A 17390-nucleotide genomic window follows, 5' to 3' on the forward strand; every position below is an offset into this window, starting at 1 on the left:
CCACGTAATGATTCTTTGCATGTCATATAATTGTGTGTATTTATATGACTTAGCAACCTGTTACAGTAGGTGTTACTAGCAAAATTTGTTGGTTACATTAAATATCTATTACCAATGAAACTTGGTAAATGTTTTGTACATTTTGTGAGCATTTGTCTAATGTATTCTTTTCTTGCTAAATGAAAAAATAATTGCAAAATATGTTCACTTGGAATGTCATTATCCTCTACTCTGCTTCTGGCCTTTCCTCAGACTATTCTGTAGCAAGAATGGGTGTTAAAATTTTAGAGTTGAGATTTTTCAAAAGTGTTTGAAGTACAATGAGGTCTCAGTTGTTTTGTTGGGGGAGTTCATAAAATTAGCATTCTGAGATACTTTATAAAATTCTCGTGAATTCTTTTCTTCAAAAGCCATTATAGAAACAAATGGGCTTTTTGATGCTTACTATTGGTATAGGAATAACAGCATAAATAAAAGCCTATTAAATGAGAAGTACTAGCTATGTATTATGGAGTTCTAGAAATAACGATGCGTATCCTTCAACAGGCTTATTAGAATAGTGCAGGAAATTTCTCTTCTTCAAACAAAACTTCGGTCTCACAATCAGGCATCAGTGAAATCTGGGCCTGATTTGAGTCTATGTAGCATAGGCTATAAGTTTATGTTTGAGACTGTTTTTGGAGCTCCCAAAGCCTAATATTCTTTCCAAAGTCTCAAATCAGTTACTCAAATTTTGAACAAAAATTACCTGGTCTCATTAAGTACTCAGCTATTCTTATGTTTCATCATTCACCAATGTTATAAGTCATATTTTTTAACAAATGTGAATTATATTTCTTGGTTCCATAGCTGGTATACTGTGGTCTTTTTTTCCTGGAATCTAAAGCAGTTAAGATGTATGCACCCTGCAATTTAAATATGAATGCTTGAAAATAGGTATATTTAGTGGCAAAAATTGGTGCTTATTTGGGGGGGGGACTCAATTTCTTATCAGAAGATTAATGATCCAATTTTTGAGGTTACATAGGGAAATCCATGTAAGATCTTAAATTGTTTTTAGATCAACATGATGCATACATTTTAAAACTGCATCCGCATAAAGGATTTTATGACTAAAACTGCTTGTTTTTCTACAGACTTGTTTGGTGTTTCTCAGCTTGAAGAAGATCTACGATCATTATTGATCCCTTTCTTGGCGTAACATTATTGAAGTGACGTTTACCTAGCTTTCTAGAGTGAGCTTTCTTTTCAGACATCTCTAAAGTTTGGTTCGTAATAAACAAGCTATAGTTCAGCAATGTCCAAGTCATTCCACCAGGCATCTCTAAATAGGGATTCCCAAGGTCATGGACGTGACCTCTCTGCAGGAATAGGCCTTCTTGCTGCTGCTACCCAATCTTTAAATGTGCCAGCATCTCTTGGAAGGATGAACCAGGGTACTGCCCGCCTTGCTAGCTTAATGAATCTTGGAATGAGTTCTTCATTGAATCAACAAGGATCTCATAGTGCACTGTCTTCTGCTAGTGCATCTTCCCATGCCTTACAGTCTATATTTAACATTGGAAATAGAGGCCCACTCTCTCTGTCTTCTCAGCACCGTGGAGATGCAGAGCAGGCCACTAATATTCTGGCCAGCCTTGGTCTGTCTGCTAGAGACTTAGATGAACTGAGTCGTTATCCTGAGGACAAGATCACTCCTGAAAACTTGCCTCAAATACTTCTGCAACTTAAAAGGAGGAGAGCTGAAGAAGGTCCTTCACTGAGTTATGGTAGAGATGGCAGATCAGCTGCACGGGAGCCACCATACAGAGTTCCTAGGGATGATTGGGAAGAGAAAAGGCATTTTAGAAGAGATAGCTTTGACGATGGTGGTTCTAGTCTCAACCGTGTGGTTGATTATGATCATGGAAGTCGTTCTCAAGAATCTGTTTATTATGACAGAATGGATTATGAAGATGACAGATTAAGAGATGGAGAAAGGTGTAGGGAGGACTCTTATTATGGCGAAACTTCGCATAAATATCGTAAATTTGACAGTGAGTATGACAGACTGAGTCGTGTCCCTGAGAGATCTCTCTTTGAGAAAAAAAGAGGTGCTCCACCAGATAGCAATATTGAAGACTTCCATGGACTCTTACCGAAGGGCTATCCCCATCTGTGCTCTATCTGTGATATGCCTGTTCATTCTAATAAGGTGAGTTCAGCATCAGATGCTTATTTTTCTTTACTTTGTAGTCCCTATTGCTTGTTTCTTTGCCTCAATTTCTGTGTTCTAAATACTTACACAAAGGTCTTAAAAGAATTTTAAGTGACAAAAGCCACTTAATTTCAGGGCATCATTAGCAAATCATAAAACCAGGACTTTAATATATTGTTTCACCTATATTGCTGAAATCCAGGCCAGTTACCATCTAGTCTATATTTTGCATCTACATAATCTCTTTACTTGGTTTGGGGTAGTTTTTCATTTTGTTTTGCAGTTATTCAGAGTTAGATTCAACATTTCTTCCCATCTGTCTTGATTGCTAATTGGTTCTAGTTAAGATACTGTCCTCGCACATTCAGTTTTTTTCTTCTTGTCCATAGTCTGAGAAAATACTTTAATGGATGGTCCTGGAACAAATTTGTAGGGTAATAGCATTTTTAAATGAATTCATTCTTTTTAAAATTCACTTTAAAAACTATTTTCATGCTATGGCTGAAACTTCTCATTTTTTCCTTCCTTTTCACAACTTTCTTACATACTTTAGGGTCACTTTTTATTACACATATTGCATCTGTCCCTTTTTAGAAAAGTAAACAATCAGATTACTGCTGTTGTACAGTATATCATGTTCTTATTGGCAGTGTCTGTTTAGAATAGATCTTTTAAGAGTTTTGATCAAACATCGTTCTTATACTTAGAATGTAGGTCTGAAACCAAACAGCAAGTGTGGCTTATTCATGTTTCCTAATTGTTTTACAAACTGGTCCTCTGTTAGTTTGGCAATGGGAAACTAAAGCTGAATATTATTACTGTTGTTACATTTTTTCTTTTCAAAGCATATTGTCAGAAATCCAGGTAAGAGTGCACTTTGTGTGCTTAAAATGATTTCCTTGGGTATTACTAACACTTTCTTCACTGTTGTCCTTTCTCTTCAAAAAATACCTTGGTGTATGCAAAATCGTTTCCAGACTAGTGTGAAAAATGAAATATTGTTTGTTCATCTGAATTCTCTGCTTGATTCTTCTACCATCTGAAACTTTTTTTTTCTTACCTTAATAAAATATCTTTGCGAACCTCTGTGATCATATAATGTTTTAGTTTTAGTAATATAGAGGGGTCGTTACCAACGTTAATTGTACTTGTGCCATATGTAGCTTTCTCTTCTGATGCAAACTGATCAGTTTAGACACATTTTGGCCCACAATTCAAAGCCCATTTTACTTGAAAAACACTGTTCTGCAAGTTAATGCACTATTGGCTGTATCCCATGAAGCCGGATGTACATCATCCTAACCAAATGTGTATGCAGTATATTGTGATACACTTGGGATCTTGCTCTTTTTTATGCTTTACATAAGGTTGCTTATCTAAGGAAATACCATGCATAAATAACACTGAGGTCAATCTCAAATTCACCAGGTTTCTAAAAATCAGTTATGTAAAACACTAGTAATAAGACAGTACATAATAATGGCAATTATATAGTTATCTCCTGCACTAAAATACTGTTGTATTGTTCTAAATAGAATCTTGCTTCTTTCAGTTTATCAAAATGTATAGGCACTTTACTTGGAATCTTAAGTATGCCGACTTGATAAGTTCAGCATTTTCAACTATTAATTTTTGGCTGAACTTTATAAAACTTTTTAGTTTTGATTAAAACAAACATCTTAATTGAAAGATGTCATTATAGCTTGTAAGAAAAAAAAAGACCCAGCAGTAAACAGCTAAAAAAACTTCTATATATTCACGTGCAGTTGAAAGAAAAAAAAATCTAGTCTCCTTTTTTTTCCACCTTAAATGTTTCTAGTGCAGTTTCTGATTGAAACAAGCTGTGCAAGGAACAGAATAAATTATTGAAAGTATTATACAAAATCTATTATTTTGCTTCACTGTATTATTCACTGTAATTTGTACTTTTTACAAGGACAACCTTGCCTGACAATGAATTTCCAAACCAGCGTCCAGGGTGGTTAAAAATATATTTCTTTGTAACTTTAACCAGATAACCTTACTTCATATTAGTTTAATGACAGTATTTTAAAATTGTACATTTATTGTTTTTAGATACCTCGCAAGTATTTATAGACCAGCCATATCAATTTTACCTTCTGTTCTGATATTTTAAGGATTCTAGAAGTATAATACATTTGCCCTGTAAAAAATATGATTAGAAACAAGGAACTGATTAATCTGTTCAAATGTTTAGAAGATTTGATTTTGGAAACATCCCTCCTCTCTTGGCTCGATGTATGTGAATCCAAAAATATTAGAGCAGCCCAGCAAAGACTTCATTGAAAGATAAAATTTCTGATTCATAAGATTCCCATTTTAATCATAGTAATATATTTTGACAATAAAAAGAAAATATTTGGCTGTAAAATTAGTCATTAAGTCCCACTTAATATATTAAATGTGTTGAGTCAGTAAAGGTAAGTGTAATTCATAACAGTTATTTTAGAGCTATGGAAGATACTTTAAAACTAATACGGGAGAATGTTTGTAGTTGAAATGAAGGGTCCTTGGTGCTCCCTGAGCTTGCTTGTTTCCTTGCAGACATTTCATTACCCAAACTAGATAACACCATCACTGCTAGCTAGTACAGGGGTAGGCAACCTTGGCTCTTTTATGACTCGTGGACTTCAATTCCCAGAATTCCTGAGCCAGCTCAGGGATTCTGGGAATTGAAGTCCACGAGTCATAAAAGAGCCAAGGTTGCCTACCCCTGAGCTAGTACTAGTGCTCAGAGAGCACCAAGGATCCATCAGGCTTCAAAACTATTTGGGATTACTTAATTTTATTTCTGATTAGGAAAATAGGGTGAAAAAAATCAATTATGTTCTTGCAAAATCACATACGCAAAAATTATCTCAGTATCTTTAGCAAAATATAGCAAAAGTAATTTATAGGAATTGCACAAGAATGCATTAGAAAAGCAATGAAAAAAGCAAGAAAGATCTCTTGAGTTCTTTTTGGGAGTGAAAATGTTCACTGACTCATGTGCTGGAACTGTTACTGTTAAAGAGCACCCTATTTTAAAAAGACACGCTTGAATCTAGCTTTACGTATGACTACATGGATGCAGTCATGTAGCTTTCTTGGTAACAGTAGGGAAGAAGTTTGCCATTGGCGGCTTCTAACATGCTTTTCAAGTTCAGGATTTAGCCTGTAGATCTGATATATCCTGTAGCCTTCTATTCAGTACTTAATCAAGCCTGATTCTGCTTGCTTTCCATTTACATGTGCATAAATAGAAGTGAAATAGGTCTTATTTTGTTTTATAGCAATATATTTAAAATAATGCACATTTTAGTCTATAATTGATTAAAACTGTGCTTACATTAACCCCATTCATAATAAGAAAAAGTAATTTCTGTATATGCAATCCAAATACAATAGGTGCTCTTTTATATTTATATAAAATTCTGTATTAAGTGGAACAAATGGGCAGAGAATCATTCTTTTTGAAATTCATCCTGGTCGGTTTACCTCTGAGATATCAGTTACCATTGTTTGCACAATTGCAAGCCTGTTCTTGTCATTTGGCTAAAACAGTTCTTAAATTAAAATGAGGTTGAGATTCTCTGGATTATAATTCTGCAGTTGGTCCCAGTTCTGTGCTTGTGGAAGCACTTATTAATTTACTTTAAAACAGCAGTTTGTAATTGCAGAGGCAACATTGAAAACTAATAAAATAGTTATTCTTGTGAAGGTAAGGTGAAATGGGACTATTTGGTTTTATTTATTTATTTTATGCTGACATTAATTGTTTGAGCCAGTAATAGGAAGAAAAAAATGTAAGGTGAATTGGTTTTATGTAGGTGTTAAAACAAATTTAAAAAAACAGGCTAGAGCTAATTGCACATAACAGCTAGTGTTTAATATTCTTAATATTAAAACCAATAATTGAGCTTTAGGGATGTAAGTGTACAATTTTTGTCCTATCCTGGGGTCCCTTGGCTGGGACGATGTGCCATTATCATGAAGGGTTGACTTTTAGTTGACTGCTGCTTTTGGTAAATACAGATTTAAAAAGCAGCATGAAACAGAACCTGTTTTCTCCTCCTCTCCCCCCCCCCATTATCTTGAGGTGAAATTGTTCTATTTGGTTGAAGGACAGGTTGCTGGATGTGATTAGCAGAGATGTACATATAATGTACATTTAGAATTTTGTTTGGTTTCCCCCCCCCCTTCCATTATACAAAACTTAGAATATTAAACTTACAAGCTATTGTGTACCCAGCAATGATTTACTGCTGATGGAAAACATTTTTCTAGTGCAATAAGAAAGCATTTACCAGTAGCTACTGTGTTGCCCTGAACTCTCCCCATCAAGCTCCTCTTGAGTAATATTCTTACAACCAAGATAAGATATTACATGGCAAGCTGCACTTGTGCAGAACTAGTAATGCTTTGTTGTTGTATTTTACATATGCAGAAGTATTTTGCACTAGGCCTAGTTGTATATCTTGGAAATAACTTGAAATTGGAATATAAACGACGCATGCTTCATCTCTTGGAAACACGTGAACTTAAATTGTTTTAGGATAAAGTAATGTGCAGTAGACGAAACTCAAAATAGTTTTTTGTTTGGGTGTCAGTTTCTGTACCTTTTTGACGATAGCACAAGTCTTAAGGCAAAACCTTCTGTACATGTTTACATAATGTTCTAAAAATTGTGTTTCTGATCAGCCTAACTTTGTACTTCTGCAGGAGTGGAATCAACATATCAATGGAGCAAGTCACAGTCGACGTTGTCAACTGCTCCTTGAAATGTACGGATTTTGAACATATATTTTTCTTTATAATTGTACTATTTTGCTTGAAAAATAGTATTCTAAAACTTAATATAATTTTCTTGGATTGTATAATAATAGGCTGTATTTTTTAATTGATTGCTTGTATACAGATTTGAAAGCTGCTACTTTTTTAAATTTAATAGGGCCTTTTTGACCACATATTTTTTATATGTTTTACTGGGGGGGCAAATTTGTAGATTACTTGTCTACACAGAATTTGTTTGATCCTGAACCTGCTGCAAATCTCCTAAATTGCATGATTGCAGTATTATGACTTCTATTTTCATCTCAGTCTCCACTGATAAAATAAACCTTCACATTTTGTTTCAACCAAAAACTCTGCTGTTGACATAAATAATAAAACTTGCTATTATGATTAAATCAGAATTTATGAAAGCTTCCAATATGTATGTAGTAGAATCTGTAATTTAATGTAATATTTATAAACGCCTTTAGAAAAGATGCATTACATTGTTTAGATATACTTTGGTGTAATTCCAAATCCAGTACTTTTAAATTACTGAGAATATTGGTGTTGACTCTGAAATTGTAATGATCAACTTACGCTTATTTATACATTTAAAATCTTTGGGCTAAGATCCAAAATACAATGCATGGTATTTCTAGCCCCAGCAGTTACATTCCAGAGAGTGATTTGTCTGACTTCTTTATTTTAAAGATACCCTGAATGGAACCCTGATAACGACACTGCACATGGATTGTAAGTAAAGCTTGCTTTCTCCCATTTTTTTAAAAAAATGGCACAAGAGAAATCAAAGGGGGAAAATGATAGTTCCAAATTATCAGTTGCGTGATAGTTTAACTTTGGAATGAGAAAAGTAATTTTCTATTGTGCTGCTTAGCTATTTCAATAATCAGACATAGGAATAACATAGGAAAAAAGGCATTTCTTCTTATCCAATTTGCTAATTAGTTTAGAGCTTTTCAGCTTTAAAATAATAGTAAGATGTACGGAGTCCTGGAATTGGGATATAGTTATGTATCATTCCTGATTCTAATCTTCCTTTCCCTGGAAATACTCTCTCAGATCAAGTCCATTTCCTTCTGTCCTACTTATTTCTTTGTTTCAGCTAAAATATTTCATGTTTCCTTAATGCCAGAACATGCTCACTGTCCATTTTTTTTCTTTTACTGGGATGTATACATAAATAAAACTCATTTCTCCCAGTGTTTAAAACTCTCATTAGATATTGAGTGATTTAAATAGAGTTGTTTATATTTTGCATTAAAAAATTAATATTTTCCTAATGTGTACCTTGAAATTTCTCTGATTAATTTTGTCCAGTGTCACAACCAGTGACACTGCAAAATATTATGTTTTCATACAAACTGAAAGTGTGACATCAGTATCGTTTAGAATCCTACATTGACAAGCTATTTGAACTTTGAGTCTATTTTTTACATTTCTAATTTTAGGGATATGTTGGAAATACCTTTCTGAGGTTCAAAAAGAAATGTTTGATAGCATTATTATCTGACATATATGTTGGTACTATTCAGTCATATTGATAAATATTACCTGCAGATATCAAACCATGGAAATAAATTGTTATTGTTTATTTTCACATATCTGATTTCTTACAACTTAAATGCACAAAGCTGAATGGGAGGTTGTGAAAGATTATATATTTTCCAAAACAAAAGATATCTGCGTTGGTGTGTGTCTTTTAGGGGTGATCCATTTATGTTGCAATCAACAAATCCAGCCCCAGGAATTTTGGGGCCACCTCCACCCCCATTTCATCTGGGAGGACCACCTGTTGGGTCAAGAGGTAATAAAATTAAATCAGTTTCTGATAGGACTATGTATCAGGATGTAATCATGCAGTGTGGAATCAAATCAACCGTAGTAGAACTTTTTAAATTAAAGCTGACTATGGACGTCAAAAGGATGTTCAGTATGCATCTTGATAACATTGTTATCTGACATTTAAAGTAGTACTGTTTGATCGTATTAGATAAATAGTATCTGGAATAGAGGTGTGATTAAATGGATATTACTTTGAGTTATATTTTTTGATATGGTAAAATTTCAGATATATTCTAAGTCAAACAGCTTAAAATTCTGTATTATCATATGCCACAAAGTCACTATTCTTTCTAATAAACTATATTTTTTCCTTACACTGTATTGATAGCTGGGAATGGAAACATGCAAGGACCTAGACACATGCAAAAAGGCAGAGTGGTTAGTATTCAATAATCTGTAAAAATTAATGTACATTTACATTTAAAATTTTTATTCAACAATTTCTTTTACTTGAAATGAGTATCTGCTTTTAATGAAAGAGGTTATCCATTATCTGGATTATATATAGCTTTTCAAACCATATGTTTACAAATTTAAGTTATCACATAAAATTACAGATAGTCCTCAATCTGCAACCACAATCAAGACCAGAACTTCAATCACTAAATGACGCAGTTGTTAAAAGAGTCATCGCATGACTGGATCCAATTTTGTAATCATTTTTACTGCAGTATTAAGCAAATCACATTAAGTAAATCTATTTTCCATTGATTTTGCTTCTCAGAAGACAGCTGATAAGATCGCAAAATCACTATTACATGCCCGCAGCATTCTGCAGCTGTGATAAGTGTGAGTTGGTTGCCAAGCACCTAAATTGTGATCACATCACTACAAGGACACTTGTGGTCATAAGTACAAGAACCAGACATAACTGCAAATCATTACTAATGGCTATAAAGTCAAGGACTATCAATACCCTGTTGATGGAAGGCTGTTGATCATGCGAAACTCCATCCTAATTTGCTAGATAACAGACTATCCTAGCTGAATGTGTCTCTTCATGAGCAAGGTGAATTGATATCCTCAGGTGTCCACATAGTTACTGATAAGGAATGCATTTGCAAAGCTGGTTTATGAGGATATATTTGCAAACTCAGTAACACTTGTGAGTGGTGTACATTTCAATTTAAGGCAGGATGTAATTGTGCATTTTTGTTCCATTGTTTTTATTGACTTGCTTGTTACGAATTTGCTTCTGAACTAAGAAAGTTCATTTCTATGTTCCTTTTACTGAATGTATTGGTTATTACTGCTGGCAATTAACAGGAGACAAGCAGAGTTGTGCATATCATGGACTTTCAGAGAGGGAAAAACCTGAGATATCAGCTACTACAGCTTGTTAAACCTTTTGGAATCATCACAAATCATCTCATACTGAACAAAATTAATGAGGTAAGTATTAGTCATTTTATATGATAGAATATTTTTAATACAATGTAAACATCAATGCTCTATTGGCAGTCAGTTTCTTAAGCAGTACATAAGTTAATTGAAGTACAGGATTTGACAGGAACAAATGTAACTTAAGAGAAGGAAGCATATCTTGAAAAAGAGATCTGAAGAATACCAGATATTATTTTAAAAACAATGTTTACATACTTGAAAGAAAAAGATTTCTCTGCAAGATTAAGACATTTAATGTATATTTGTAGCAGCAAAATAATATTAATACAATTCCTTTCTTGTTTTTTATTCTTGTTCATCTTTTTGGGGAAAAAAGTCATTTTTGTTTTATTTTAGGCATTTATTGAAATGGCTACCACTGAAGATGCACAAGCTGCAGTGGAATATTATTCAACAGCACCAGCCCTGGTTTTTGGCAAACCTGTAAGAGTCCATTTATCACAAAAATATAAAAGAATCAAGGTAAACCACAATTTCACACTTCTTTTCTAATGTTTAATCTTTTCATTGTATTCATCTCTCTTATACTAAAAACTTAACATTCAATATAATGTATTGATGTTCTTAACTCTTCAGGAACCAGAAGGAAAATCTGATCAGAAATTTGAGCCTCCAAAACAACAGCTTGGTCGTGTGATCCATCTTAGTAATTTGCCACATTCGGGCTATTCTGACAATGCTGTACTTAAATTAGCTGAGCCCTATGGAAAAATAAAGAATTATATATTGATGAGAATGAAGAGTCAGGTAATTCTTATAGTAACATAAGAGTTATTTAAGTAGAAATGTAGAATAAAAAAATTCTTGTATGTAGTGACTGAGCACCCTTTGCCATCTTTTTGTTGTGGTAATTTAGGAAAACGCAGTTTTTAGCAGCTTTTCATCCCTAACATGCTTCATGTGCATATGAAAATTTAACCTCTCCATCAGAATTAATTATGTATCTGCTTTATCTTTGCTACAAGATCTTATACTTGATTTAGCATTTAACAAAAAAATCGCCTAGCTTTGTCTCCTCATAAACTCAAGTCATTAAAAAATGTAAATTGAAATCGTGCATAATTTTTCTATAGGCTTTTATAGAAATGGAGACCAGAGAAGATGCTGTTGCTATGATGGAACACTGCTCCAACAAAGCCCTTTGGTTCCAGGGCAGATGTGTGAAAGTCGATTTATCTGAAAAATACAAGAGATTAATATTACGAGTAAGTACTTGAGTTAACCTAAGTTTGGGATCTCGAGTTCAGTAAATAATATGAAGAGTTTCATGTACATAGCTGTTTAGTGTGCATAGTGAAATAGGAATACGACCGGCTATCATTAATATTTGAATTTGAATGCAAAACTTGTGTGGAGTTTTGGAAACAACATGAGAGCGGAAATTTTCCTCCCCATTCCAGTCTCTAAATCTTGACGAGGCTAATAATCCCTGTCATCCTTCCAGAGGAAAAGCCTATGTTAGTAGCTTGCAGATCCTCATTAGGTTGCTGTAAGAACTGTAACAAGATTAATTCAGAACTGCTGGTCAATGTATATTGAAATGTATGGCATTTCTGTATACCACAGAGCATATTTGCACCATTGCAATCCCTGACGTTTTGTTTCCACATCTTAATTTGAAATATTGTTTCAGATTCCTAACAAAGGAATGGAATTGTTGAAGAAAGATAAACCAAGGTAAAATCCTTCCGTTAATCGATTTGCTTGAAAATACAAAATGTCATAGAAAACACACATGTTCTAATGTCATAGATAATGCATGTTCTTTTCCTTACAATATAGAAAAAGAGGAATCTCTCCAGATAGCAAAGACTCTGGAAGCGAAAAGAAATGTAAGACTGACGACGGCGAGAAAGGCGAAAACAACAGTACTGATGGCAAAGACGAGGAGAGAGATGAATCGGAGAGGTTGGATGCAAAAGAGGGGGGGGGACAAGGAGATCAGGAGGAATCCAATTTACTCCTTGAATCTGAAGACGAATTGCTAGTGGATGATGAGGAAGCAGCAGCATTACTGGAGAGTGGCAGCTCAGCAGCAGATGAGACCGATGTTGCTAACTTGGCTGATACAACTGCTGAAGAAAAGGAGGCAGCCGAAGATGCTGATGCTGATGCTGCCAAACCTGAAGAGAATACCGCAGCTACTTCGACTGCGAAAAAAATGAAAAAGGTAACGCCGCTAAAAAAAAAGATGTGTGCTTTAATCAAGAATAGTTTTTTTATTGTGTATTTTTTTTTGCCTGTTAGAATGTTTAAATCAGAGTTTTTTGGGGGGGGATTGAATTGTTATGTGTACCATTTGCTTCCTTAGCAGTTGACTGTAATCTGCATTGATGTCCTCTTTTGTATGTTGCCGTTTTTGCGCGTAAGTACCAATAAAGGAGAACATTTGTAGCTTAGGGTTGACAGTAGAGGTCCTTGGTGCTCTCTGAGTTTGCTTGTTTTCTTGCAGACATTTCATTACCCAAACTAGATAACATCATCAGTGCTAGTAAGGAGTCTGGTTTGCTGTCGAGTTTATATTCTAGTGCAGGGGTTCCCATCCAGGGGGGTGCGAAAACCTGGGTCTTCAAAATTATAACGTATATGCATAATTCGTTGCTGTTATTTCAAACTTTTGTAAGGGGTGCGAGAATATATCAGAAGTGTTCTAGGGGTGCGAGGTATACAAAAGGTTGGGAACAGTGGTGGGATTCAGCCGGTTCGCAGCAGTTCTGCAGAACCGGTAGCTAATTTTTGGTTGCCCAGGCCCAGAATGGACTTCCAAAAGCGGCATCCACACAGAGAACCGGTTCTTTGCATATTTGAATCCCACCACTGGTTGGGAGCCGCTGTTCTAGCGGCTTTTAAGTAGTTCAGTAAACATAGTACATGAAGAATTTGAGTATCCTACCTACTTACGTTATTCTAAGCAAATAAGCAGCATCCGAAACGGGGGCAAACTGATACAATATTTTTGTAAAAAGGTTGTTTTTGGAAGTGAGCTAAAGCAAAAAAAAAAAATCTTTTGAGACAATTATAAACCTTGAATGCTTTCTATATGAGAGTCAAACATTTAAAAAATTAAAATTTCATGTCAAGAAAGGATTGATGCAAAAAAAATTTTTTTACTCTTCTGGCCTGCGTGTGTTACCAGTTTCTTTCTGGGTACAATTTTAAATCCTTGTGTTGGCCTATAAATTTAAAATCCTGGTGTTGCCATCTTCAGCTGCCTCCTTTATGATTTGGTGCCTAAATTATTTTAAGAACCATCTACTTCAACCAGTGTAAGTCTGACTGATTAGAAAAACAACTTAAAATCTCACTTTTTGAAAGAATTTTGGAGGAAGGCCAATGAAATGAGAAGGTAGCACCTTTCTATGGAAGTCCTAGTATTCTGTATACCGATCAGGCTGTTTCCCTCATTGATGGTTTTTCAGAAAATGTTAAAAACTAAATTGTTCAAAGGACCTTACATGTGATGCTGTTTTGTTTTCTTGTTACTTTTTTTTGGGGGGGGGGTTGCCAATGATAATGTGATTCACATTGGTTTTAAAAGGAGGAATGGCGTTATATTTGTTAGATGTAATGTACCATCGAACTTAGATCTAAGAATTTTTCAATGTATGATTGAGAACTCACGAAAAGCCATATATAATAAGGTGTTAAAATACGTTGTTTCAACAGCGACATGCAGGTAGTTTTCCAAGAAGTATGAAAGGCTTTGTCACTCTTGATGAAGTTGGTGATGAGGAAGATGCAGATCACCAGAAACAGTACAGAGCTGCCCTAATGAAAGCGGCTGTAAAAAATGAGGATGATTCAGCTGAAACAAAAACAGAAGAAATGGAGCAGGAAGATGAGACATTTGAAAATGGCACTAAAACAGAGAACAAGTTGGAATCATCTGAAGGGGCATCCAGCACAATGACAGATGAAAAAGATAACACTACCATGCAAGAAAGTAAAGCTATTCATGATGAACATAGAATTGGACCATATCAGCCAAATATTCCAGTTGGTAAGAATGGTTTCCTTTTGGAAAATATATACCACCTATGTATATCTACAAGCAAAAATGCTGGATACTTTCAAAAAGCTAATAGATGCTTGAATGTCAATCCTGTAAATGTATGTAAATAATTTTTGAGACCTTTTAAATGTCTAATAGAATGGCTCACCCTAAATAAAATATTTAGATCTTTAGATTTAGCTTTTAAAAGGTCATTGATTTACGTTCAGAATCTAACTTACTCTGTTCAGTAAAAATGAATTAGAGCAACTGTCCCAGCCCTATGATTCTATGATCTTGACAACATTCCAAATTTGCAACTTTCTTTTTGTGCTCTATATCTAGGTGTGAACTATGTTGTCCCCAGAACTGGATTTTACTGCAAATTGTGTTCCTTGTTCTATACTAACGAAGATTCTGCGAAAAAAGTTCACTGCAGCAGCCTTGCACATTATCAAAAATTGAAGGTAAGGCAAAATTTATCAAGGTCCCCTTTTCTGTTTCATGCACTTTCTGAAATTATTATTTTTTAATAGCATCTAAGAATGTAGAAAAATTACTGTTCTAGGAATGAGAAATCTGGACAATTCTACTGGAAAATTGCTAGAATATTCACTGGGGTGGCAAAGCAATATGATCTGAAAGAGAAACAATACATTTTACACATACCTACATGTTTAAAAGAAAAGATCAAATGAGAGATTAGATGCCACTATGTTTGATTTGTATTGTATTTAGTGAAAGTTTCTGCCAAAAAGATAGAATTGTTTACAACAGTCTAAACTGAAATAAATCACAGCATTAAACCTTGATCATGTCAAGTACAGTATTTATGTATATATGAGTTACATCCGGTATAATTTTGTTGAATTAGGCATTACAGTTAACTATGCCTTGTTACTTAACAAGTTTTGATTCAAGTCTCTTCTGTGTTACAGAAACATATGGAGAAAATGGCTGAAGATCTGAAACCAAAAAAAGAGGCTTAAATGAAAGGGGGGGAAAGGCATGCCAATTTAAGGAAAAATGTTTTATTTTTGTTGCTAATCTCAATACAGTAAAATTGGGAATGCTATACTGCATAGATCTTAGTGAAATAGAAGTTTAATTCTGTAATGTGTTTAATGTTATGGCAAAATATACACTGTCGGATCTTTGTTCAACAATGGGATGACATTCGGCATTTCTGTGCAGATTTAATCTTGAGGTACTGACAGCTGTTTCAGCATTTGAAGACCACAGAAAATGTCATCCCCATTAATCTTTTCAAGCTTTACATTCAGTTAAACATAAACAGTTACTATTTTTACCTGCAACATTCCACGTTCTAAGTCCAACTGATATTATTGTTCAAGGGACTTGCATTATTTCATTTCACTTTTGAGAGTGTTTATCAAAATTTGTGTGGTTTTTTTTTTTAAAAAAAAGTGGAAATGCTTTTTGTTGGTATATTTAGGTAGTGAATAGGAAAAGTGATAGCCAGCTTTAATAAATCTTGTGTTTTCTCTGAGTCCTTGTTTTTCTGTCCTATTTTAATAGGAACTCAACTCTTGCTCTTCTGACCAGTATTATTTTTCTGGACTCTTGCTTGCAATTGAATTTAGTACTTTTTCATACATCTCCAGTATAAGCAAAAGCAACATTTGAACCATACATTGTAAATAGTTTTCTTTTTTATGTTTGTACTTCAGCTCTAATCCTAGACCAATTACTAACATATAATTGGACTTGCTTCAAAGTATCCTGCCTAGAATTGGAGCAAACATCTTGAGATTGGTTTCATCCTAGGACTGTGCTTTTGATGTACCTTCACATAGCTAATATGAGTAGCAGTTTGTGCGTAAAATCTGTTTTATATTGTTATCACTTAACAACTTACATATATGTGAATTCAAGTTATTATAGTGTCAAACCAATAAACCAAACCAATCGAGTAAACTAAGCCTCGCGTCTGTTTACAAACAATTTTGTGTGCTCATTGGTGAGAAACATAAGTTTCCGCAAAAAAAATGACATTAATGCAATTTGCAGCAAACGAGAAGAACCAGTGGTCTTTCGGAATTGCTGCTTCCAATATTACCATTGCTCATGCATGCAGGGGTTTCTGGGCCTTGAAATTTTGATATTATAAGTTACTTGTTGCATGGGTAGTCCTGGTAATTGGGATCAAAATTTCTGTCGCTAAGCAATGCAGTTGTAAAACACAGCATCACATGGCCACATTGCTTAGCTGTGTCAATCCCGGCAGTCCCTGATGTGACCCATTAAGTGAAAATCATGGGTAATTAAGTAAGTCGCGTGACTTTCTGCCAGCTTCCAACAAGCAAAGTCAGTGGTGAAGCCAGTAGCAACTTGGGAGTCCTAGGCAGCTCACAAGCAGCCTGGCAGCTGGGTAAATGGCTGCCATGGCCTGGTGTGAGCGTAGCTCCACATTCTGCCTCAAATATCTCTTACCATCTGATGATGATGGGGCATACCAGGTCTGGTCCTTCGCAAAGCCCTAGCTGCCCCAGCTCCTTAGTACAAAGCTGCAGCCACCTCAGCCCAGGCTAGCACTAAAGTATGAAGCTGCAGCTGTCCCAATTCTGTGCTTCACTGTCCCCCAGCTGTCTCGCTTTCTTGCTCCTGCTGCTGACAAGGCGCACTTGGCCTGGCTGTTTCATGACGAAGCCTGGCAAGGTTTCAAGAAGGCTTCATGCAACCTCAGGGCCTTGTGTGCTCAGCAGCGGCCTCCTGAAGGGGCATGGGGGGTATCCCTTGTCAGCAGGCACAAGAGAATGGTGAAGATCAGTTGGGTGTGTGGAATGCAGGGCAGCAGTAGAGATTTAATGCAGAGCGCCAAAAGGGCAGAGAAATGGAGGGGGAAAAGCTAGGTGGGGATTGCTGAAGCACACCCCATAAAAGCAGCTGGGTTGCCAAGCACCCAAATTTTGATGCCATGCCCACAGGGGCACCCTAGTGGCCATGGCAATGCTTCACTGAATAAATTAAGCGGGGACCACTTGTAAGGCCACTGCTTTCTTACCCTTAATGAACATTCTGTGCTCATTATTTTTAGCCTAGCCTAAGAAATCCAGTTAAGTCCCAAATGATTTGGAGATCCCTGTTGAGGATTTTCTTTAATTATTGAGGGAGAAATTGCTGTAGTCATGTACTTTT

At 35.3% G+C, this 17390-nt stretch overlaps 1 protein-coding gene across 1 annotated transcript; it reads left to right on the top strand.

The window, feature by feature from the left end:
- Window positions 1-1297: 1297 nt before the first annotated feature.
- Window positions 1298-16169, top strand: MATR3 (matrin 3; the record flags this gene model as incomplete). The annotated part of the gene is made up of 14 exons (XM_081312977.1): window positions 1298-2194; window positions 6920-6981; window positions 7685-7726; window positions 8698-8798; window positions 9165-9214; window positions 10103-10228; window positions 10577-10702; window positions 10817-10987; window positions 11314-11445; window positions 11874-11917; window positions 12023-12410; window positions 13907-14240; window positions 14577-14698; window positions 15170-16169. 14 exons carry the CDS (start codon window positions 1298-1300, stop codon window positions 15218-15220), a joined length of 2646 nt encoding a protein of 881 aa, XP_081169103.1. The 3' UTR covers window positions 15221-16169.
- Window positions 16170-17390: the final 1221 nt, after the last annotated feature.

Source organism: Vipera berus, assembly GCF_964194415.1.
Source record: "Vipera berus genome assembly, chromosome: 1".
Classification (NCBI taxonomy): Eukaryota; Metazoa; Chordata; class Lepidosauria; order Squamata; family Viperidae; genus Vipera; species Vipera berus.